This window comes from Leuciscus leuciscus (genome assembly GCF_965113295.1).
Source record: "Leuciscus leuciscus genome assembly, chromosome: 12".
Lineage (NCBI taxonomy): Eukaryota > Metazoa > Chordata > Actinopteri > Cypriniformes > Leuciscidae > Leuciscus > Leuciscus leuciscus.
Window position 1 is genome coordinate 31,706,363 of NC_138736.1, and position 25,359 is coordinate 31,731,721.

At 42.2% G+C, this 25,359-nt stretch overlaps 2 protein-coding genes across 4 annotated transcripts in view; one reads left to right on the forward strand and one right to left on the reverse strand.

Annotated features, from left to right (window-relative positions):
- The window catches only part of LOC309511873 (uncharacterized protein), a 163,916-nt gene that overhangs the window by 101,542 nt on the left and 37,015 nt on the right, over positions 1-25,359 (forward strand). The window lies entirely within an intron of this gene.
- LOC309511864 (nuclear GTPase SLIP-GC-like) lies at positions 119-22,995 on the reverse strand. Of its 3 annotated transcripts, none has more exons than XM_082187222.1 (18): positions 22,870-22,995; positions 22,426-22,458; positions 22,275-22,334; positions 21,809-22,119; positions 21,481-21,696; positions 21,188-21,382; positions 14,890-15,068; positions 14,414-14,444; positions 13,955-14,032; positions 13,751-13,847; positions 13,498-13,634; positions 13,222-13,395; positions 12,981-13,138; positions 12,305-12,428; positions 12,025-12,133; positions 827-960; positions 653-737; positions 119-530 (listed from the first exon to the last, which is right to left on the reverse strand). In XM_082187222.1, exons 2-18 carry the CDS (start codon positions 22,436-22,438, stop codon positions 475-477), a joined length of 2,157 nt encoding a protein of 718 aa, XP_082043348.1. In that variant the 5' UTR covers positions 22,439-22,458; positions 22,870-22,995; the 3' UTR covers positions 119-474. The 3 variants fall into 3 exon arrangements, 2 of the variants coding, with proteins under 2 accessions (XP_082043348.1, XP_082043347.1); XM_082187221.1 differs by having other exon boundaries at positions 120-530; positions 13,955-14,038; XR_014210797.1 differs by having other exon boundaries at positions 411-530; positions 653-762; positions 13,955-14,038.

Here is a 25,359-nt window from a genome sequence, read left to right on the forward strand (position 1 = left end):
GATGAAGACATTTGAAAGATTAAAAATGTACATGAGATAAGAATAACACTACATTATTTACACCCCAAAAAAAAGAAAAAAAAAGAAAAGAAAAAAGATCTGTTTTGTACTATTGCATAAATAAGACCCTTGTTTCATTCCCATCTTAATGTATCACCCATAAAGGTTCTAGAAAATAGGACAGCTGCACCAAGCTTTTAAATGGCATTTCCACACAAAAAAAAACAAAAACATTTGGTAGTAAAAAAGGGCAATAAATCAATACACAGTTTGTGTGTATCATGCAGTTTTCACCCTAAAATAAAACTCAATGTTCAAAGAAATTTCATGAAAGTGAACCATTTAAAAACACCTAAAAATACCAACACATTAATGTGAGTAAAGCAATAAGATCTATAATGTAAATCTACTGAAAATGTGTTATATGTTTTCATCTGTTAAATAATCTCTTGGGCCCTTTATTGCTTGATGACCTCAGTTTGACAGTTGCTCTGCAAGTCTTTCCAGCTGTTCGATCTCTCTTGACACATCTAAAGACACGTAACATAAAGACAGGAGTATTTGAGATTAATTAGTGGACACTTCACATCGCAAAAGATTATTTGATTAAACTCTTGTTTCTGTGGTAAAATAGGATGACATCCTCTCTTACCCATCAATTTGATATATCTGGTTTTTGACAGTGAGAGTTCCATTGATCTCTTTAGTCCTGATTCAAGAGCATTCTTTATGTCCAGCTTTACAAAGAAACAAGAGAAGATTCTGCTTGACTTTAGTCATTGTACAACTAAATACATGATTGTCTTAATAAATATGATATCAGTACCTTTAAATCTTTGAACTTTTCAAGCATTTCAATTTTTGCCTTGTTGAACATGTCATGTTTTATTTCATTGACTGTGGTTATTAGCAGTTCTTGCCTTTTCTTCATGGATCCGATTCCAGTCACTGCTGCGGCTTCTAAGATAAAAAACACTCGGTTTTCTTTCTTATGAAGATACATTAGAACAAGAACATGTGTTTACAATAAAACTGCTAACACTGCTAATCTATATTGTACCATTTTGCATTGGTGGCTTATGAAAATGTTTATCAAATGATTTAGTAAATCAGAGCTCAACAATGAGGATGGCCTGCCAGCACTGGGTCAGTGCTGGAGAGTCTCCATTCTTGAATTTTTTTGATCAAGTCACATTTTTTATGCCTTATGACTTAAATATTTGGTTCCCCTAAAAAGTGGAACTTTGACGGTGCGTCATGGTCTTGATGTTATGGGAACACTGCTGCATGAGCCAGTGTGTAAACACGGCAATCTGATTGGCGGAACATATGAACATGGCGACAGAGAGACCATTAATAGACATCAGAAATGTGCATCGTCAGCTTCTTTGTCCTCAGTACCCGTATGCTTGTTCAGCACGTGTCTGTTCCAACGCATTCTCATCCTTGGGCGTCATAATACTGACGCTTTTGACATTTCGTCTACATCGAACGCACATGGCACCCTTTAGCGTCAATATGAGACGCACAGAGCTTTGTTCGGTAATGGGTAGGTTTAGGTGTAGTGTAGGAATAGGGTTAGACCGCTAGGAGGCGCCTTCTGGCCCATTTCTATCTGCGTCTCATATTGACGCTAAAGGGTGCCATGTGCGTTCGATGTAGACGAAATGTCAAAAGCGTCAATATATGACGCCCTAGGATGAGAACGGGCTGGTCTGTTCCTGTGAGCTTGTAGAAGTCTTTAGTCAGGATTTAGAAAAAAACATGTCAGGACTAAAGTACAGGAGATGTGTGACACAACTTTATTATGGCAGGTGACTCATACGATATGTGCGTGATGTGAATGGGTGAGAAGTCCGCTAGGTCAGTCCTCAAAGGGGCTGAATGTGTTCATTGTGACAAGTTCAGCTAGCGTAAGCTCCGATCCCACTTGGCTCTCTTCCGAGAAGTATGAGCGTAAAGACAGGCATCACAAATACAAATAACATTATGGCCTATACAGTAGGCAAAACGTAAGTCGGCCTTGTTCAAGGTCAGTCGCTTCAGTTCAAGCAGCACGTGAACTGATAATCTTATAATTGTCGCACAAATTAAACATGAATGAACATCAGAACTGCAAAAAGTTGTCAATACACACCATTTTTCAAGTTCAAATCTACCTGGTTTGGTTTGTTTGTCAGACAAAAATTGCGGATATCTGCATTATGAATGGTCAGATAGCCTATCAATCCAACTCCGGCGAAAGGTCTCAACACTGAGCTCTTAAATTAATATTTTAACCTTTACAAAAGGATTGCAATGTATAGTTGCAGTCATACGTTTACCTAATGTACATATTTCAGAATCTGCAAGGTAATGCTCAAGAATGCAACACGATGCATTAAGAGCCAGGGGTAAACTTTTGAGCAAGATGATGGTGATGTTTACATTTTTCTTATTTTCTTTTACATGTTAATATTTAGCCTCTTAAGGGCAGTACTAAATGAATTAATGCATGTTTAAACAAAATAAGAACAATTTACACCAATCATCCTGAATGTTTGCAGCGTTTGTAATAGTTGTGTATGAGTCCCTCAGCTGTCACCAGTATGAAAAGATGGATCTCAAAGTCATACAATCACTGCCATTGGGCAGTTTAACTGTTAGGAACAAACAAGGCACTCTTGAACAACCATTACAAAACAAACATAAAAAAACCAGTTGTTGATCATCCAGGTCATGACACACAATATTCAAAACCAATACATGTAATTTGTCTTGTATCTTGTGTTTGTATTTTGTCTTGTGGACTAGGCTATTCTTAAACATCTGTTATGTGAAAAAGCTTTTTCAGGGCAGTACTAAATAAAAACAATGTTTTTATGATCCTTCTTATTTAAAATAAAAAAATAAAAAAAATTACATTTTGGAGGTTCTGCAAGGTGTATGTAAACTTATGACTAAATTGTAAATGTAAATGTTGCTGTGGTTATCACCTTCTCATGTTGCTATGGTTACTATGTCAATCATTGCAATTTCATGAATCACAGGACTATAATTTAGCGGGTTCACTCCCACATTTAAATGCAGTTATCACTCCTTACACTTTACAGTGTGAACGTAACTGGTCCTCTAGAAGCATGAAAAACAAAACTATTATTTAGATCAATTAGCGCTCCCTTTAAAGCAGCACTCAGTAGCTTCGGGACTTCTTCGCTGTATTCTCGCTTTTTGCTCGCAGGTTTCTCTCTAGAGCTCCCCCCACAGCTTCGGAATAGATATTTGACAACACTGTCGTAAAAACTCGTTGGTGATTCTCAGACACCAGAGGCTAGTAGATCAATGACATCAAAGCAGATGGGACGTTCTTTAAAACGTCTTCTTCATTCGGGTTCGGACAGCGTGAGGGAGCGCAATAATGACAGCATTTTATCAGATTTCTTTTGGCCGTAAAGCAATTGTTTACATCACGAGACCTGATATCACGCGAGACTTCCTGACGCAGCGGCCGGCGGCCCGCCGGCTCAAAGTTGCAAGTGCGGATTCTCTTACGAGAGGTCTCTCGTACTGCGTAAGATATCTTACGCTAGGGGAAAATCCTTTTCCGCGAGATATTGAAGCCAAAAATTATCCTTAATTTTGTAATAATGCAAAACGCGTTGCAGCAGCAATGCAGACATAGGCGAGACAGCTCGCGCGCCTATTGGCTGCTCTGCGGCAACTGCAGCAGCCTATCGAGCGAGGCCTGGCGTGACGTCAGACCCAATCAGGGCACTTCGCGCCCGCTGCGTCACGTCCCGCCGAAATGGGCGTGGTCTAGGCCTATAAATATCGCTCGCAGGCAGCTATTATCTGATTTTTCATCCTTCAAGCGAAGCACACGCATCGCTGGAGCTGGATTAGAAGCCGCGCCGTCTGAGAGAGAGCACCTTCAGCGGGACGAGTCACTGAAGTCGCTGGCCGCGCCGCCTTCCTTGCCTTCCTGCTGCGCTATCCGGCGTTATATCCTTTCTCTGCTACTGTGTTTATGTATGTGTGTGTGCTCGCCGCCGCGACACACACTCCCATTGCACTAAAAGAGCTGGGCGTCTTTTTCAAGACGCCCCTTTTCCTGATCACGCAGCTCTCGCGCTCGCTGACGGCGACTGCCCTCACTGCGAGCTGGTTACAGCCTATGGTGACTCTGAGGACTCACCTGGCATCCTTCTCCGAGACTGCTCCTCCGCCCCCCCCCACCCCCAACCCGCAAAGCTTGCCGGTTCGCCCGCTTGCCTTGCCGGCTTGGGGGACGATACCTGTTCTCCCTCTGTTCGAGCCGCGCACACCGCGCCGCTCACAGAGGATGTCAGGAGCGGGCGGTCACGGGGCTAGCTTTCTCTCTCCCTCTGTTCAAGCCGCGCAAACTGCGCCGCTCACAAGGGAGGCTGGAAGCGGACGGTCGGGGTTAGTTTTTCTTTACGTTATAAGAAAGCTACCCTGCCTCTGCGCCCCATTCACGCGTCACTCACCGGCGAAAGGAGAAAGGTGTGTTTTTAGTCCCTCCGAGGATGGACTGACCTTCAATTTCTCATACATTTCCCAGTTCCCTGATCATGCGACTGGAAATGTCAATATTGCAGCAGGCGAGCCTGTTTTAATACAAGCGCGCCTGCAAGCATACGCCGAAGAAAGCATGTGACGCTGTTATATGCTCGTGCATCCGAAAGCCTTTGTGTTCCCCCCCTGTGGCTCAGTGGCGGAATCATTGGTTTTCCTCACGAGAGACCGGAGTTCGAATCCCGGTCTAGCGGCAGTTAAAATTATGCCGCCAATGTTTCGCTCTGTCAGTTCCCTGAAAAGCGACTGCAGATGTGCATTTTGCAGCCAACGAGCGCGTTGCACAACCCGCTCGCCTGCACCCAAACACCGTTTCTATGGTTTCCGTGCGTCACTGGCGAAAGGAGAAAAGAGCGTTTCTGGTCCCCCCGCGGACGGACCGACCTCCTCTTTCTCGTACATTTCTCATTCCCCTCTGAAGTTCGGGCGACTGGAAATGTCAGTATTGCAGTGAGCAAGCCTGTTGTAATACACGCATGCCTGCAAGCAAACGCCAGCACGTTGACGCTCTCTTATAATACTCGCGCCAACTGAGTTATAATGTGTCTCCCCCTGTGGCCCAGTGGCAGACACCCAGGTTTTGCACGCGAGAGACCCGCGTTCGATCCCCGGGTCTACCGGCAGATAAAATTATGCCGTCTATGCTCGCTCTGTCAGTTCCCTGAAAAGGCGACTGCAGATGTGTATTTTGCAGCCAACGAGCGCGTTGTACAACCCGCTCGCCTGCACCCAAACACCGTTTCTATGGTGTTCCGTGCGTCACTGGCGTAAGAAAAAAAAAAAAAAAAAGGAAGTTTTTCTGGTCCCGCTGCGGACGGACCAACCTCCTTTTTCCTATACATTTCCCATTCCCCTCTGGAACTCAGGCGACTGGAAATGTCAATATTGCAGTGAACAAGCCTGTTGTAATGCATGCAGGCCTGCAATAAACGCCAGCATGTTGACGCTCTCTGTTTCTATGGCAACTTCTCGCTCGTTCAGTTCCAGTAAATGTGACTGTTCCAGTGTATCCTGCAGTAAACAAGTCGGTTCTGTCACCCGCTTGCCTGCACACAAACGCCGTTTTTACGGCTACCCAGATAAATCCCATAAGCGTGAATTTTTCTGGTGTCCCGGCCACGGCCGATGGTGTTTTATGTGTAGAAAGAATGCCCACTGCCCAGTGCCCATCTCTACACACAAGCACAGCCCGTCACACAGGGCTTGCGCACATGAATCGACTCAGATCGATTGCGCTTCAAACATGGTGAATGTGCCCACTAACACCACGTTATGCATGTCTCACGGTTTCTGTAAAAACGAAACCAACGTGCATTCGCTTCACTCAAGCGAACAATGCTTTCAGTGTGATATGTGCCCGCTGTCCCGCGCCCACATCCACACATAGACATGACAGTTCCTACGGCCCTCCCCCTCGCGGTTGACCACCGCAGAGGAGTCGAGCGCGGGCAATCTGCCCGCTGTTATCAGCGCGCCCCATGCCTCAAATGTCACGAGCGCCATGCTTGTGTTACAGCACGCCGAAGCTTCTCCATCGCTGAGCGAGCGGAGCGCACTTCGTATTCAACCCCTAGCTATCCATGCAGACGCATGGGCAAAGCTACCCGGGGTTTCGAAGTGGGTGCTGAACATTATAGAAAGAGGCTATTCGCTGCAGTTTCGCCGACGCCCTCGCCGCTATGTGGCGCGCGTCGAGACCACGGTAAAAACAGAAGTAGCACATTTACTTCGAGCCGAAGTGACGAAACTATTGAGCAAAGGGGCCATAGAGCCTCTCTCTCTCAAGTTCAGAGCGAAGGAGGGCTATACAGCAGATACTTCCTGGTACCGAAAAAAGACGGGGGTCTCAGACCCATACTAGATCTAAGGCAACTGAACAAAGTGCTTGTGAAGCGACAGTTCAGGATGCTCACGACCAGGCAAATCCTTTCGCCAAGGAGATTGGTTTGTGTCAATAGATCTGAAAGACGCGTATTTTCAAATACAGATAGCGTCACGTCACAGGCGATATTTGAGATTCGCCTTCGAGGGCCAGGCATATCAGTACACAGTCCTGCCGTTCGGCTTGTCCCTGGCACCCCGTACATTTACGAAGTGCATGGATGCGGCGCTCGCACCCCTCAGAATGAGAGGCATGCGAGTGCTAAACTATTTGGACGATTGGCTGATTCTAGCGCAATCTCGCGCAGTGCTCATAGAACACACGACCATTTTACTCGATCACCTCGAGGATTTGGGTCTGAGTGTCAATTGGGCGAAGAGCTCCCTGTCACCCAGTCAGAAAATATCTTTCCTGGGCACAGAACTGGACTCACTATCCCTGATAGCGCGACTATCACAACAGCGCGCGGTAGACATTCGACGCACAGCGAACTCTTTTCGCTGCGGCGCGTCTGTCCCGCTCAAGAGATTTCAGAAGATGCTAGGTCTCATGGCCTCAGCATCGTCAGTGCTCCAGCTGGGCCTGCTCCGCATGCGCCCGCTGCAGTTTTGGCTGAAAGCGCGAGTCCCACGCGAAGCGTGGGCACCCGGTTTGCTTCGCCTCAGGGTCAATCAGAAGTGCGTCACAGCTCTGAAACCCTGGAAAGCGAACGACTGGTACCAATCAGGTGTAAGCCTGGGGACTTCCTCGAGGGTAAAAGTGGTGTCCACGGACGCGTCCACCTCGGGATGGGGAGCGCTGCTCGAGGGCAGACCGTTCTTCGGCCAATGGTCAGAACGGGAGAAGCTCCTGCACATAAACTGCCTCGAAATGCTGGCAGTAGACAACGCGCTGACGCGTTTTTTGTCCCCAAATAAAAGGACACCACGCCTTGGTCCGTTCGGACAACATGTCTGTGGTGTCCTACATAAATCGCCAGGGCGGCATCAGATCCGAGAAACTGTACAGGCTGGCAGAACGCCTCCTGGTATGGGCTCAGTGCAACCTGCGCTCGCTCAGAGCAGCGCACGTGCCAGGGATCTTGAATATAGGACCGGACAGACTGTCCAGGAACAATGTTCCGGCAGGCGAGGGGTCTCTACACCCACAGACAGTCCATCTGCTGTGGAAGAAATTTGGCAGAGCGGAAGTGGACCTGTTTGCGTCTCAAGAGAACGCTCACTGTCAAAAAAATTTCTCCAAGAGCAGGAGCGCGCTGGCCCATGTGTGGCCCCGCCGCCCGCTCTATGCTTTTCCCCCCGTCTCTCTCCTGCCTCAGGTGATAGAACGGATCAGGGAAGAAGGATGCTCAGTACTGCTGGTAGCACCGTTCTGGAAAAACCAACCTTGGTTCCCAGTCGTGATGCAGTTAGCAAGTACTGCCCCGTGGCCAGTACCAATGAGGAGAGATCTCCTCTCACAGGCCCGCGGCTCGATCTGGCATCCTCACCCGGAACTATGGTCCCTTCATGTCTGGGCCATCAACGGGTACATGTTGGACTCCCTAAAGGAGTATTAAACACGATCACGCAGGCTAGAGCTCCGTCTACAAGACGACTCTATTCTTCGAAATGGTCGGTGTTTTCGGGCTGGTGCACAGCCCGTGGTGTGTCACCCACAAACTGTGGTGTGACGGAGGTGCTTTCCTTCCTACAAGAGCTGTTGGATGGGGGCAGGGCCCCCTCCACGCTCAAAGTTTATGTGGCGGCTATAGCAGCGTTCTCAGAAACAACGCTTGGTCAGTCAATAGGAAGGAACAATGCTAAGAGACTGAATCCTCCCAGACCTCCCTCAGTCCCCGTATGGGACCTTTCTACGGTTCTGGAAGCCATGAAAGGTGCGCCATTTGAGCCTTTACAGTCAATCGATTTGAAACACCTGTCTTTCAAGACGGTGTTTTTGCTGGCTCTCGCTTCAGTGAAGCGCATAGGGGATCTGCACGCGCTCTCTGTGAGCGCGGCGTGCATGGAGTTTGGGCCCAATGACTCAAAAGTTATACTCAAACCTAAGCACGGTTATGTTCCAAAATCCCTCAACACACCGTTTAGGGCGCAGGTTATCTCCCTGTCAGCCCTACCGGTCCCTGATGAGGAAAAAGACGCGAGCCTCCTTTGCCCAGTCAGGGCATTACGAGCTTATGTGTCTCGCTCGTCTGTTTTCAGACAGACGGAGCAGCTTTTTGTTTCGTTTAGCGGACGTTCTAAGGGACTAGCCGCGTCGAAACAGAGCCTATCCAGATGGATAGTTGATGCTATAGCGCTGGCATACGCCTCCAAGGGCATGCAGTGCCCATTGGGTGTCAGAGCGCACTCCACGAGAGGCATGGCCTCTTCGTGGGCCTGGTCAAGTGGGATTGCCTTGCAAGATATTTGTATGGCGGCAGGCTGGGCCTCCCCGTCTACATTTATAAGGTTTTATAACCTAGAGGTTCCCGCCCTGCAGGCCAGGCTGCTGTCGGTCTAAATTTACCAGTATTATCTGACCTGATGCGATCAGCTCAGAATGCTGCGTCTGCTGAGCACAGCTCAATGTTCGACAGTATAAAGCTGGGCAAACTGTGTAAGACCCACATTTCCCATCAGTTCAGGCCGTACCCCGCCCTGTCTGTATGATGAAATTCGCGTCCCATCGACGCTGCTATATGTGGAAGAGTGAGGCTGCACCCCTCCCTCTTCCCGGACTCCCTGTGAGTTCCCTGAGTGATTGTGCACTATATGTACCCCGGGCTTTCGCCCTTGGGTCTTTGGTGTCAGATCTCAGCATGCACGGCGTTTTACATTGGGTCCCCTAGCGTAAGATATCTTACGCAGTACGAGAGACCTCTCGTAAGAGAACGTACTCGGTTACTAACGTAACCTCGGTTCTCTCTAGAAGAGGGAACGAGTACTGCGTATCTTGCCGTGCATGCACACGCTCTGGTTGCTTCGATGATGAAAAACCAGATAATAGCTGCCTGCGAGCGATATTTATAGGCCTAGACCACGCCCATTTCGGCGGGACGTGACGCAGCGGGCGCGAAGTGCCCTGATTGGGTCTGACGTCACGCCAGGCCTCGCTCGATAGGCTGCTGCAGTTGCCGCAGAGCAGCCAATAGGCGCGCGAGCTGTCTCGCCTATGTCTGCATTGCTGCTGCAACGCGTTTTGCATTATTACAAAATTAAGGATAATTTTTGGCTTCAATATCTCGCGGAAAAGGATTTTCCCCTAGCGTAAGATATCTTACGCAGTACTCGTTCCCTCTTCTAGAGAGAACCGAGGTTACGTTAGTAACCGAGTACGTTTTCCGCTCACGGGCACCAGGGGGGTGCGAAACGACCACCATTCAACCCGAAATAAGTAATATAACCATTCCAATGACTCCGAAGCTGTTCAGTTAAGGTAAAAAAAGTTACTTATAGTTCACCTTTAAGCCATCACTTACTTACCACGTTCTGCACTCTCACTAAAATTCGTCATAAACACTGAAGTTGTCAGCATCTGCACAGTGAATCTCTTATTTACATCTTACATGTCTAGACTCCGTTGGTTATGAGGGGATTTTCAAAAGTATAAAGCTCATGCTGATTCTGAACATACATTTTGAGTGAATTCTCCGCATGGTGACTCTAAAACGCCTATGATTGGCCACTGCGTTCATGAGCTTACATCTGTGATTGGCTACAATGCTCAACGCAGAAACAACACAAATGTAAGTAGTTTCGTTCAGTTTTTGAAAAATAATATATTGTGTCCTCAAGTGCCCGGACTCGACTGTACTCGGAAATTTTTCTAAAAGTCTAAAATGTCAGAGTCTGTGTCAAGTCCGAGTACAAATTCACTCGAATGCGTGACAAGTCCGAGTACATTAAATATTGGACTCAAGTCCGAGTTTGATTACCCCAACTCTACCAATCCCTAGAGGAACACACACAGGCTTTCCTGGATCTTCAACATCAAGTCCACTATGACGACACCAGTCTGTGGGTGTTTTTACGGGCAGGTCTGCACGAGAGGACCAGGGCACCAGTCTGTGGGTGTTTTTACGGGCAGGTCTGCACGAGAGGACCAGGACGAGAGGTCTGCCCGGAGAGGGGCCTCTGTGGAATTTTAAGGAGTACGTGGAGTGGGTACTCCTCCAAAACGGTTCCCCATTAACCATCTGCGAGAGCATGGAGGAGATCAGGGTTCCTGCCGTTCCAGAGCCTCGTCCCAAGATGGCCGCCGCCATTCCAGATCCTCGTCCCAAGATGGCCGCCGCCATTCCAGAGCCTCATCCCAAGATGGCCACCACCATTCCAGAGCCTTGACCCAAGATGGCCACCGCCTTTCCAGAGCCTCGTCCCGAGATGGCCGTCACTCCAGAGTCTCATCCCAAGATGGTCGCCATTCCAGAGTCTCATCCCGTCTCGGCCCCTACAACTGAATCTCTAGTCTTCCCTCGTTCCAGAAAAACAGCAAAGTAAGGGACCCTTCCATTTCTGTTCAAAATGCTTTAAAGAAGTTCCCCAGTCTCCAGTCCTCATGTCCTGAGCCTGTTCCTGAGCCTGAGCCCGTTCCTGAGCCTGTTCCTGAGGCTAAATCTGTTCCTGAGCCTGAATCTATTGCTGAGTCTGTAAATGAAGCACTGGCTATAATGACCACAGCAATATTGTGTGTGTGGACTGCATACACATCGACCTCAGCCAAGATGGCCGCCGCCATGCAAGAGCCCTCTGCCAAGATGGCCACCGCAATGTCAGAGTCTTCGGCCAAGATGGCCGCCGCCGCGCCTGAGAATTTGCCTCCAGTCCATAAACCCCTAGCGCCTCCCAAGAAAATTTTAGAGGGGGCTATATGTCCCAAGCCATAGTGGACGGGCCAAGGGTCAAGGTCACGGAGGCCAATCCGCCCTGGGCCCCTGAAACTGCCCGCACCGCCCTGGAGGCATCCTATCCTGCCTAGCCACGCCCTCGTCACCCTCCCACCCCTGTTGATGTTATATGGCGCGAGGCCGCACCTTGCGGGAGGGGGAGGTTCTGTCACGTTTAGTGTTCGTGTTCATGTTAGGCTTGTTCGACTTGAACCGGCGCTGCACAGACCGATCGGTGTATGACATCAAAGTACTGCGAGAGCAATTCAAAAGCATAAGGAGCCGTCTGCTCTCTGTTCGCTCTTGCGGTACTTTGATGTCATTTCAAGTCAAACAAGCCTAATATGTTTGCCTGTGACACCCAGTTTGCCAATGTCTTTCATTGATTTAATCCCTGTCACCTGCTGTCTTGTTACTGTCGTTATTAGATCATTTTTCGCAGCTATGTCTAGTTTCCCTCATCTGTTCTCTATGTATTTAAGCCCTGTGTTTCAGTCTATTCCTGTTCTGTTGTCGTCTCTATTCTAGGTTGTTCTGTTCCTGTTATTTAGTTTTGTAAAGATTTGAGTTAGTTTGAAAATAAAGACTGCTGCATTTAGATCTTGCTTCACCTCGTCTCTGCTGCAACCTAATGTGTGACACATATAGGCGACTATTGATATAAATAGTTAGTTAATTGTAACTTTTAATGCTAGCTTACGGTCATAGCAAGAAGACATTTCCTTCTCAATGGTTGTTTGGATTGATGAGTAGATGTGCTTCTTTGTATCAACAACGTGTCTTTTGAGCGATGCCTTCAGATTAGTTTCCTTTTAAAATAGGGGAAAAACACAAAGTCAGAAAAGTATCAAAACACAGAGTGGCTAAAGTTTTTATTTTTTATTTTTATCATCAATATCCCTGCTTACTTCAGTAAAGACAGAAAGACCCATGGTTGCATTAAGATCCCTGAGAACCCACAAGAGGAAAACTGAACTCACCTCTGTTTTGATGAAGTTCTGAATGTGATGTAATATGGGAGATCCAGGAGAAGCAGAGTCACTCTGGATGATACTGAACTTGTCAATCTGTTCTTGCACTGACTTCCCTGTTGTTCCAGTCACACTGAAGCCAAGAAAAAAACAAAATAGTTTCATTTAAAAACAGTTTACATAATATTGTTGTAATGATATGATCTAATATAAGAATGACCAGATAAACAATATAAACCCAATTATATATTTGGTCTCTTTTGGCCTCATATTAATCTGGAATTGACAGCATGTCAGCAGTGAATCATTCACTCAACTGATTCATTAAAATCGTGGATTCATTCATTAAAGAAATAATGCTGTGTTGCTCTGAGATACACGGTTCTGCTGTGGCTCATTAGCAAAATAGAACAAAAAGAACAATATTCGTAATTTTGTGTTTAAAACTCGCTCAATATTAACTTCTTGTTTACTGTTGTATAAATAAGTGTCACATTTGCAATCAGGAATAAACAATGCTCTTCACTTCTCCAATAATCTGTTGAGTGTCTTCATAAAAGAGCAACCTTAGGTCTGTATTGCAAAGCATTCATGACCTACAACCATATAAGGTCAGAATTTTCACATCTGCTCAAAATAGGGGTGACAGTTACCAGGTTAAATGGAAAAATAAAATAGAACTTACGGGAAAATCAGACTGAAATATTCATTAATGTATTCTTGCAAGTGTTTGGCCAATTGCCTGTTCAGATCTAGGATTACATCCCAATTTTTTGACCAATAGCATCCGCCGTTCTTGCACAAAGCTTGAAGGATTTTATGGAATCCTCTTTTATCCATATTCTGATCAAAACAAAAAATACCAATGCCGTTAAAAGGGCAAGAAAATTGTGATTCATTTTGCACAACATTACAATCACACTTACGGGGGATATCATTGCTTTTGTGGAAGCAACACATAATTGCACTGATTCATCCACTCCCTTTGAAAGACACTGCCCCAGATCACTTTTAATGGTCTCAAAACGACTGTCCAATTCATTCAGTGCCTTCTTTAGGTTCTTTTCTAATTTCATGTAGACTTTTACTTTTGTCTCAACCTGAAACACATTTACACAACAGCAGTGAATTACAGGATAATGTATATTGAAAGCATTCTGAAGACATATACTGAATTGTATATCAGCAATTCAGACTCATACCGTTTTCTTGTCTCTATCCAGCTGGACACTTTGGATCAAGGACAAAACTCCCTTTGCTTCATTGACATAATCTCTGGTAAAATCTCTGTTCATGTTCTTGTTAAGAATCTTCAGATCATTCTGTAGCTTTGGGATTTCTACAGAAGGGGGTGATTTGGTCAGTCCTTTGACTGCAATTTAGTGTTTAGTTCAATCTAGTTTAGATTTTTTTTTAACATGAATGAGGTAGTTTGGTAAAGAGGATATAGTTTACCAGTTTCAGTAGGTTCCATATTTAAATGGTGGTCGAAGAAGGCATTGGAACTTACAGTGAAGACATTAAGAAAATTATCATCAGTGCTGAATCTTTTCTAAAAATAAAATAATAATAAATAAAGATTATATCATATATATATAAATATATTGTTATCATATATTACCAGAACTTATTAAAAAAAATCAAAATTTAAGAAAATACCTTGATTTCAGAATTTTCAAACTTTTCTTTAACTCTTGTCTTGGCATGTTTATTTCTATGAAGTATACACACTTTTTTCTGATCCTTATAAGAATGATAAAAAAACAAAACAATATATTAATGTAATGTATAATACCAGTGTGAAATTTAATACAATGGTTGATTATACAAGCTGTACATCATTACTGAATGTACTCAAACTAGCTGTATATGTAAAAATAACTCTTTACATCAACTCAGCTCAGAGCTGGAACACACTGTACTTATTACACTCAAGGATATTTTAAGTTTTATTTTGTGGACTATGAAATGGAAACTGAAAAAATGTACTTATTTTCAGAACTTTCTAAAGGTATTTGTTTGACTTAATCTGAATAAAAAAAATCTTTCAATACAAACTTTCAAGGAAAACTTATATAAAGAAGAAATATATGCTATACAGTTTAAGATTTTCCAAACCTTATCTCCTGAGATAGGAAGCCGTGTAGATCTAAAAAGAAATATTAAAAAGACAGAGTGTTTTTGAAAATTTTGCAAACTCCTGACAGATTGAATTAGTCCACCATCCAGCCACTCAACCATTCTCCAAAACAGGGGTGTCCAAACTTGGTCCTGGAGGCCCATTGTCCTGCAGGGTTTAGCTTCAACTTGTCTCAACACACTGGAAGTTTCTAGTACTAAGCATAGAAACTTTCAGGCCAGTGTGTTGAGACAAGTTGAAGCTAAACCCTGCAGGACAGTGGCCCTCCTGGAGCAGGATTGGACACCCCTGCTCCAAAACATGTCAAGAAAACTGAACAAGCAAAATGATGAACAATTCCTGACTGGCTCAAAAAAAAAATGGTTGAGACACAAGTTGATTTATCTTTGATACCTACTTCAGTGACATCTGCCAGTAATAATTACTGAACCTTTAATGGCAAAGATAATCTAACCTTATATAGGCTGGTGGATTGATATCATCTGTCTTTGTACAGATGAAGTTGATGCTTTTGCATTCTCCTCCTGGTCCCAGTTCTTCAATGCAGTGCTTTAAAATCCCCCAGGGGTCTTTGTCAGTGCTTGCTCGATTAATAGCACTTACAATCCACACAAAAGAGCACTCTCTCAGTTTCTACAAGATTGGAAATAGTGAGTCAGTTGACATTCTTTTAGCATAATAGATTGTGTGTTTATATGTGTACAGTATTGAGAGTAATACATTACATGTATTATGTAATCAGATTACTTTTTTGATGTAACAAGTAACACATTACTTTATAAACTGCCACATTAATATTTGAGTTACTTATTTTAAAATGTAATGCTCAGTTTTCAGTTTAATAATTTGCTTAAACATTTTTAAACTACTGAATGTTCTCTCTTTTCCAAAACAATCACTTAGGCCGGCGACACACTGGCTGCGTGGCGTTGTCTATGGCTGAGTCAATTCGCCTACTTATACTACGACCTAAAAGTATGTACTTTTTTTGTGATGAAAAAGTACATACTTTTGAGTGTGTGGCAAAAGAGTATGCACGTTCTGGGACATACTTCGATGACGTCATGCAACGTAAACGAGAACGTGGTTGCCTAGTTACGCACACCGCGACTGTTAACAAAACATTTTACATTTCATTCATTCTTATATATCCAATATAATTCTATTTACTATTCCCATCTTTTTTTCCACAATACATTTACAATGTGTTTTCTCAAATTGAGGAGTGAAGCAGGGCGTCGTCGTAGATCAACCAAACGCAGGTCGTTTGTGAGGCTGCTGGTTCTGACGTTCATGTGCAAATGTGTGTAACGAAAGCTACTTATTTTCTGAGTTAAAATATTTAAAGTTTATAGTGTAACTATTGTTAAACGTATTTTATACTTATGTATAATACTTAAAAATACCCCGATGAAAATGAACCATTTACTATAGTAAAAGTGTAGTAACCATGTTTCTTTGGTTGGACTGAGAAAGTTACCATTTGTACAGCCACAGTATTACTACAAATAAGTCAGACAGAAACATCAAAAGAAATACATAAAAAATACACTTGCATGACACTGTACTAGAGCCTTTTTATTTATTGTTTTGTAGCCTGCAATGAGGCGCTCAGTATCTTCATCGGACCCTACAAGATAAACACGGTACTTTTTTGGCACAACATAAACCCATTAATATTACGAGACAATAAAATATAACTTTAATTAGGGTTAAACATTTGAATTCTTACACTTAAAAACTGAGGGCGCATCTCCGCTGCTGCATCCGACTGCCTTTACATCACCACCATCACCGCAAAGCTCCTCCCTCCCGCACGCAATGGGTTGTGGGCAATATTAGCCGTTAGAGTGTGCATTGATCTGCACTTCGAATTCTAACCGGAAATAGTAGACCATCCGGGTATCTTTGGAATACTCATTTCAACATACTACAGTATGCGAATTGGGACTCAGCACATGTCTTTGCACAACAGAAACGTGTCTGACGCGGCACTGCTGCTGATAGGTGACATATGATAAGAATCATTGGTGATTTTTTCGACATATGGGGAGAGAGTTTTGGAAGGCCTATACTTAATGTTAAACATAAATAGCAGCAAAGACAACGTCGGCTGTATTGACGGCAAAATAGGCTACAGAATATTTTGTTCTGTATTGACAGGTGCAATATTTGAAAATCGATAATATTTGTTTTAATTAGCCTACATTTATATCTGCATTTATGTCAAAACCTAAACTTTCAAACATCAAAATGTAATTTATTAATATGTATTCATGTCAAAATGACATACAAAATAACATACCGGCCTTAGACATGCACACTCATGTGTGAGGGAACAGACAATAAACATAAGTAATAAAATCACTTTCAACTGTTTTAAGGAGTGGTTCCTTTAAAGAGGTCATATAATGCCATTTTTGTACAAGCTAATATGATTCTTTAGGGTCTAAATTAAAAGTTTGTAATATACTTTAATTAAAAATGCTCATTAGTATTGTAAGAAAACACTAATTTTACCTGGTCAAAAACAGCTCTGTTTTCAGCACTCCGTTCGAGTGCATGTGTCTTTAAATGATAATGAGCTTTGCTCACCCCGCCCCTCTGTTCTGTGCGTATTATTGTAATAATACAATAACCATAACGCGTTGTTCATTATAAACGTGGGATTATGAATTATATTGAGAATTCATAATTCGTCGTACATAGAAAACATGCCGTAATGTACCCTGAGTGTAAACAGCCGCATTCATCGTGAAGCGTGCGAGCGATTTGCAAAGATTAATATAAATATAAATATTAATATAAAGCTTAAGAAAACGTTACATTCACTTCAGTTCTTCTGGAGGTGCAGCAGGAACATGAATAGTTGGTACCGATCCTTTTTTCAGGAACAGCTTTTAGCAAAACCAGCTTATACTGACCCTCGTTTGTAAGGCAGTCTGGTGTGTGAAATGATTTGCGCAAACATGAAAGCATTGACGTTGATCGTGGGGAATATTCCCTTCGAAAACAAACTCAGCCACTGCGTCTTCAGCAGTTCGGATTTAGGAACATCCACATGACTGCTGTGTTCGTTATTACACCCAAGAACAGAACACCACAATCGCTTAGACGCCATTCTGCTCAGTGCTCCAGTATCAACAATGACGCGCCGGTCCGCGCGGGCTATGATTGACAGCTCGCTCACGAGCGAGGGCGGGGCTGTGTTGAAACGCTACTGTCAATCAACAGTCGTGGGAGGGGCGTCGATTTTGTGACGTCACAAAATCGAACAGCTTGATTTGAGTTGGGGGGAAACATAAAAGAAGATTTTAAAAAAAAACACTGGATGGATTTTTATAATTTTATGATGGTTGTGTACAGGCACTGCCAACACACATTTCAGTACAATCAACTTGTAAAAGTGCATGTACCATTATATGACCCCTTTAAGGAGTGGTTCCTTTGAGGAGTAGTTCCTTTGAGGCCTGGCTGTCAGTAAACAGACACTGTACGCCCGTTTCACACATACTCCGTTTGCAGTGCGTATGCGGTGCGTATTTTTTTCCGCACCAATGTTAACAGGTTAGTGCAGGTCCACTGCACGCGGATGCGGTCCGGCAATCCGTTCCAGGTGCGGTGCGTATACAGCAGTGCTGAGATCGTTTCCGCAGTCTATTTTTGCTGTGCTGCACGCGCTGAATTCAAGTGACAGCGCATGGTTCGTGGTCAAAGTGAACACAGATTGACACGAAAATACAATAATCTCACCATAAATGCATTTAATTAAATAAAATGTAGTAATCTCACCATAAATGTATTTAATTTAATAGCCTACTACTATTTTTTCACAGTCAACTTTTTTACTTTAAGACTTGGGTAAAGCAAGGAAAAGTACAATTTATGTCAACAAGGCGACATAATGAACAACACTCATTCTTGGAGGTGGAAAAACAAGTTCTTTGTGACATGCAAGATTTATTGTATTACAATTTATGTGCAAAAGAAAAGGCATGAGAGTCGGCTGTTTTTGTAAATTTTAAGTTTGAATTTAAAATGTTTGCGATTTTAATATAAGTAGGCTACATGGTTAAATATTTTACCACTTGCTTGAGCAACTTAATATATAAATCCATATAGAAGTAGCATTGAATAATACGTTGTTTAAATTAAACGTCTATTAAATAGTGTATATGTGTACAAAGAGAATCGAAATGCTGACAAAACTTTTTTTAAATGAAAGTTGCTGATAACTTCTGGATTTGAAATAAAAATAGTGAGTATGTGTTTGTGGTACAGCTTACTACGAGTTACGCACTGCAAACGCAGCATATGTGAAAGCACTATAGCGCGTGCTGCTCCTGCACCGCATACGCACTGCAACATGCACCGCACTGCAAACGGAGTATGTGTGAGTTAACGTCTTTGTATACTGCCCACTCACTATTGCAAGTGAGTAAGTGTTTTGGAAACATTATCCATACAACAATTTAGTGTACAGACAAAGCATTATGAAATCATTTACTTGCAGTTTGTGATGCAGCTGCTGTCAGATCCAATTACAGTTGGCCGCTTCATCTTTTAACAAAAGTTTCTTTGCAAACTCTCGATTACACTGTGCCTCACTTACAAAACAAAATGCTAAGAACAAACATATAATCCGCTCCAGGACAACATTAAAATAAACCATCCACTTTTTTCCGACGCTGGGATCCTTCTAAAGTATGCACAGAGACGCAAACAAGCTGTTTGAACCGGGCGTGTAAAAGCAAGCGTTCTTTTATTGAAGAAATTTTATCAATTTGTCCTGTTGTCGACAGATTCAAGTTGGTATGCATGTCAAACTGAATGTGCATCTGTATACTGTATCCAGTGTACAGCACCTATTATTATAATGGGTTCTTTTTGCTTTTAATGCGACGTGACGCTAGGGCTGAAACGATTAGTCGACATTGTCGACAACGTCGACAATAAAAAATTGTCGACAAATATCTTTGTTGTCGAGTAGTTGTTTGATCCCACGTGACCTAATGTAAGGGCCTGCAATATCGCGATTTGACCGCTACCGCGCTGTAGCACTAGAGTGTAATGCAGCCGTTACAAATGCTATTGCGGTAGAAGAAAACACAGCGCGAATTATGACGGAGTGCAAACGAATCCGAACTAGCAAGGTGTGTGAAAGTTTCACAAAACTTCAAACCAAGAATGCTGTCGTGTGCAATACATGCAAGGCGGAACTTGCTTTTCATGGGAGCACAACATGCATGTTAAAGCACTTAAAGAGGAAAAACCCGGCACGAGACGAGCCGGTGAGAGGTGAATGTTCTCCAGCTGGAGCTAAATAACTTGCAGTAAATCTCTTTTTAGAGAATGCAATACTACTAATAATAGCAATAATATTAACAATAGTAATATAATTACAGTAATGTGATGATTTATTTTTGCATAGAATAAAGCTTGATCGAGCTTAGGAGTCAGGGCTGTTTTTATTATTGTAACACTATTAGGTATTACAGTCTTATCACTTCCCTGTATTTTGTTCCATATTTATGAAGACTTACAAAAGGAGATGTTATGAAGAATATCATGTCAGTTACTTTTTTATTCTGTAAATTAAAAGGTGAATGAGTGTCTCTGTCAACTCAGCTCAATTGTCATGTCAATAATTTTTTTAATTTTTTTTTATTCTTATAATAATTGTTTGCTAATTATTTTTTGTTTAGTTTTTTTCTATTGAAAGAGAACAGAATATTTCACCAATACTTGGAGCATTTGTGTGTGATTTGAGTTGGACAGAAATCTGAAAACTTAAAGAGAATGACCTGTTTAGTTGTCTCAAAGTTCATTAAAACAACCATTTCAAAAGCTGAAGTGATTTTCTTTTTTTTTATATTATAGTTAGAATATGTATTACTCAGTGTTTTAACTAATTGAAAAAGCTGAATAATCGTTCCAAACTTAATGATTAGTCGGCGAAATAATCGACGATTAGTCGATTAATCGTTCTAATAATCGTTAGATTAATCGATTATTAAAATAATCGTTTGTTGCAGACCTACGTGACGCTCGCATCCGGTGTAGGCATGTGCCAGCTGTTAAATGACTGAACTCCAGTGGGCGGGGCCTATATGGTGTGATGATGTATACCATAGGTCGATGTCTTGCTCTGCAGACAGTCATATGCAAATGTATTTGCATGTGCGATGTCTCAGATCCCGCAATATCAAAATGAGCCATTTTTGGAGCTTGATTTAATAATGCTTTGTTTATAATGAGGATGACGTTTTAAAGGTGCAGTGTGTGATTTTTTGCGCCATCTAGTGGTGAGGTTGCGAATTGCAACCAACAGAAGTTACGGTAGCCAACAGTAGAGAGTAGCCAGCCGTTTACAAACAAACGGATTTTGATTAAAACATTTAAAACATTAATACACACGTATTAAAACATTTTTACAGTGTTTCTTTCACTGTAGAAACATGTCGGCGCATTTCAATGTAAGGGGACCTGCGGTGTATGTAGATAGAAATGGCTCATTCTAAGGTAATAAAACCATTACGGTTCATTAAGTAAGGTCTTTATATAGTTATATATATGATATTGCATTTCTGTCAACAGATCCTCCTAAATATTATACAATGCACCTTTAAGCTATGAAACTTGCAGGATGTCTTAATGGTAGAAAGACCTCTTATACGTAAAGTAACTTTCCGCAATACTGTGTGTATACTTAGCAAAAGGTTCATTGGAAAAGAGTGAAGTTATATACGTACAGATTTCCACTTGTCATCTCTTAACTTGTTGCAGTCTCCAGTGCCAGGAATATCAACAAGCACAATGTGTTCCAGGAGTTCATGAAGATCTGGAACCTTAAAGGTCACACTCTTCACAAGCGGCCAGTACCAGCCTCCAGGACTGGCCTCACTGTGCAGAATGTAAGATGCAACCTCATTGGCAAATTCGGAGACCTGTTGAGAAAATAAGTAATGTTGGATATTCATTTACAAATTCATAATACTTTTAATGTTATAAACCATCAGGCATTAACATTTGTTTACTAACTTACATCATTGTTTGAGATTGTTTTCTTATTGATAGACAAAAAGGTCTCAATCTCAGCAAATTTGTCATATTTCTTTAGCTCTTCTAATGTTTTCTTTTCTGCATCATCTCCATACAGCGCAGTGATCTTTTCTACAGCAATTTCCAACACGTCATCATTCCTGTCCTCACTTTCATCTGACAATACTCTGAAAAGATCTTTGAGCTCTTTCTCCCACTCCTGCAGAGGGACAATATAGAAAATAAGGCTTTAGTTCCTTCCAGTCTGGTTTATTTACATATTAAAATACTCTCATAGTAAAGCATAGTAAAATGAATACAAATGAGAAAACCTCTTTAGAGTAGAGTTCAATCTCTGCTATGTAGTTTGAGTCAGTCACATTGGCTTCCACCTGAGTAACAACGGCTGTACAGGCACCAAAACAACCAGATGGCAGTAGATCCTTTTTCCCCAGGACTGCACTTAATAGGGAGCTCTTCCCTTCACCTGATTTTCCAAAAATCCCAATGGTTACCTTCTTCCTGCTGACATTATTCATTTTATTTATCTTTGACCTAATGTCTCTGTGCATTATGATTGTGTGGACTAAGTTTTCAGTGACTCTTTTCATGATTTGCTTTGCCTTCAACATGATCTCCATATCTGCACAATGAAGAAGAGAATCACAATAAAGATTATTTAAAGCACACATTAAATAAAGAAAATGTGTGCAGACCTTCTAGGCAACCAAGTGATTTGTTACTCTGGTAATTCCAGATGAGATGAGATAAGTGTAAACAGATTCAGATTTTACTTGCCCGTCAGCGGTGACTCTATGCTTGAGTCAGACGATTTTTGATCCCGCTTTCTTTTAGTACCTACGAGATAATTAATTCCACTTATTATATTTCCTCAATCACTGTAAAGCAAAAACACAACACATTTTTTTTTCTGTTGAAACTTTTATACCTTGGCTAGCCATTCTGAGATCGATGGAAAGACCTGGAGGGGAAAAAACACTTGGATCAAGCACATGGTCTAGATGTTTTAACCAACTTTTTGTGCCCCACTGTTTTACTTTTTATAGCAAACATTGTTTAACCTACATTTATTATTCATAGATTTTATCCAGTTATACCGCAAGGATTCTTTATTCAACTTACAGCTAAAAGGGAGACCTGATGATTGCAAAACGTTTTGCTTCAACATTGTTTTTATTATTAAGCATTGCCATTTTTTGTTGTTGTTGTTGTTGTTGCTTACATTTATTTATTTATTTATTTATTTTATTACAGACACAGCATAGTTAACAAAACGTAACCCTAAACTAACAACAAAATTGTTTACATTAACTAACAGGCTTTCAAATTTTAGCAAAATTTAAGAACAATAATAATTTGAAGGAAATGTTACCTTGTATTTCTCAGGATAATGCCTGTGGAACAAGACACTGCTGTCGGTTCAGCTATACAGTTGAGCTCTGAACTCTGAACGTTAGATCTGCCTGTTCAGACTCAGCTTTTGGGTGTGGACTTCTAGCTAAAATATTACGAAAACAAATTAAACTGTTTGCTAAGCAAGGAAAATATTAAACAAAAATGAGTCTGAAGTTTTATTTGACCTCATATTGTACTAAATTTATGATTATTATTATTATATCTTTATTTATACTGAGCTTAGTGCATCTCCAGATTCTCTGTTTATTTAAGTGTGTAGAAATAATACATTTAATTTAAGCTTGATTTCATGTTTTCTGTCCATGTTCAAATTTTTTTGAGTTGCTTTATCAAACTTCAAGAGTCATGTGTGCTGCATCACCCCTCTGGGTGTTTTCGAGCTCAAACATGTAACTCTATCTAGGTCACTCAACTCACTTGCAGTGATTCCCATCAAATAGACATATAATATCCCCTCTATATTATCTCAGGGCTAACTTATTCTGGTCACTATCATATGGTGCAGCCCTAGTCCTATGGTGCAGCCCAATAACCGGGTGGGGTGAGTTATTCTCACATTCAGTGCACCGCATCCGTGCCTGATATGCACCTTCGCGGCCCACTCTGTGACTGGTTGGCATCCTGGGAACCCCTAATGGATTTTTACTTAACAGCAATGAACAGACCGGGACAATGTCATGCGGGTCTTTCTTTTTTATTTCTAATTTTATTATTTCTTGCAGAGAAAAAAAAGCAAAATACACCACTCTCTACAAGCATAATCTGGAAATTTTATTGATCAGAATGTACAATCAAAGGTGAAGCTTATCCTATCCCTCCTCTTTGTAGATGTGTCTAGGAAACGTCAGGCGTATTTTGGATCTGAAGCACCGCTTTCCTCTTCCTGCTTGTTGAGATGTGTGTGCTCTGCTCTCAGATTACAGGGAGTTTCCAAAAGAGCCACATAATGCTTCTTATTATGCAGTCAGTGTAAATGAGGTGCCAAAATGCACTCGCCCTAATCTTACGCAAATATCTGCAATTCCTGTTTCTTGTATCAATGTCATACACGTTTTTCCTTTTTCTTTTTTTATTGTAGCCTATATTTGATCAGATTTCTGACTATCTTTCTATGCATCTCATTTCTAACTCTCTACATAATTTCATTTGGCAGTTCACACACACAATAATGTCTTTGTCACCCTGAACCTGAAGTTACATTTTCACACAGGATGTAAGTGTGTGCATCTGACCACCAGTTTCTCCTAATTGTTTCCTGACAATTCTTTTCTTTCTGATTTATTTTTTTATGATTTAAACATTTTTTTAGTTGTTCAGAGGAGAACACTTAATTTCTCTTGTTGGAGACATAAATGCATGTGTGTTAATCAATAAACACAAGTGTTTGCATATTGTTTGTGTTCCCTTTTAAAGCTCTGTGTTTGCCCTTATTGGCTGAAGCAAACAAAGAACATACACCATATTGCAGGCCTAAGCATTACTTTTATGCTAAACTTCTGTAGCACAAAAAAACTTTAACATAAGCCCTATTCGGATGGGACTAGTTTAACATGGAGAGGTGGGGTAAAGTAATAATTACCAGAGCTTCTCAAGCCCCTTTCACACAGCGCTTTGAACCCGGGAAATTGACGGCAAATTGCCAGAGTGCCTTCTGTGTGAACGCAAACTCGACCCGGGATTTATGCCGGGATCGATGCCGGGTTGGGGACCTAGTAACATTGCCGTGTTCGGTCCCGGAACGCGCGCTGTGTGAACAAAAGCCGTAATAATGCCGTGTCGTAGTGATGACGCTGAAACCGGGCTTGTTCGCCAGCTGTGAAACGGTACATAAAGCGCAAGTTTATGATCGAATCAGAGAAAAAAATGCACAAGCGTGGTTTCTCATAAGCAAACTTAAGACGCTGCTGAGATTACAAGTCACATCGATGTGACGTGTCTTTACGGGATTTTTACGGGTTGTGTGTGAACGCACTCTCTGATTCCGGAAAATCACTGGCAGTGTGAATGAACCAAAATCAAACGAACCCGGGTCAAATCCCGGGTCACTTTATCTGTGTATTTTCCGGAATCTCTGTGTGAAAGGGGCTTCAGTGATTTTAGTCCCATCCGAATGTGCCATCTTACAAACAATGTCAGTAAAGATTACAGCGACTTTCACCTTCAGTACAAAGGTCCGGAAAAATTACCTCAGGTAATACTAATCCCGTGCGAATAGACCCGCTGTAAATATGTACATAAATATTTCGTCATTTCCTGTTTAAAAGTAGTTTTCCGCGGTTTTTCAAGTATGGTTATGCGCAGATGCCTTCGTTCCCTATCTATGTGGAAAAAAGCTTGGTTTCTGTCCCAAGGCCACGTGCTGGGAGTGTCATGTCACCGGAAAGCCGTTTCGACAGACTGGGGTGCGGTCATGGACGGCCGCTTTATGAGAGGCCAATGGCAGGAC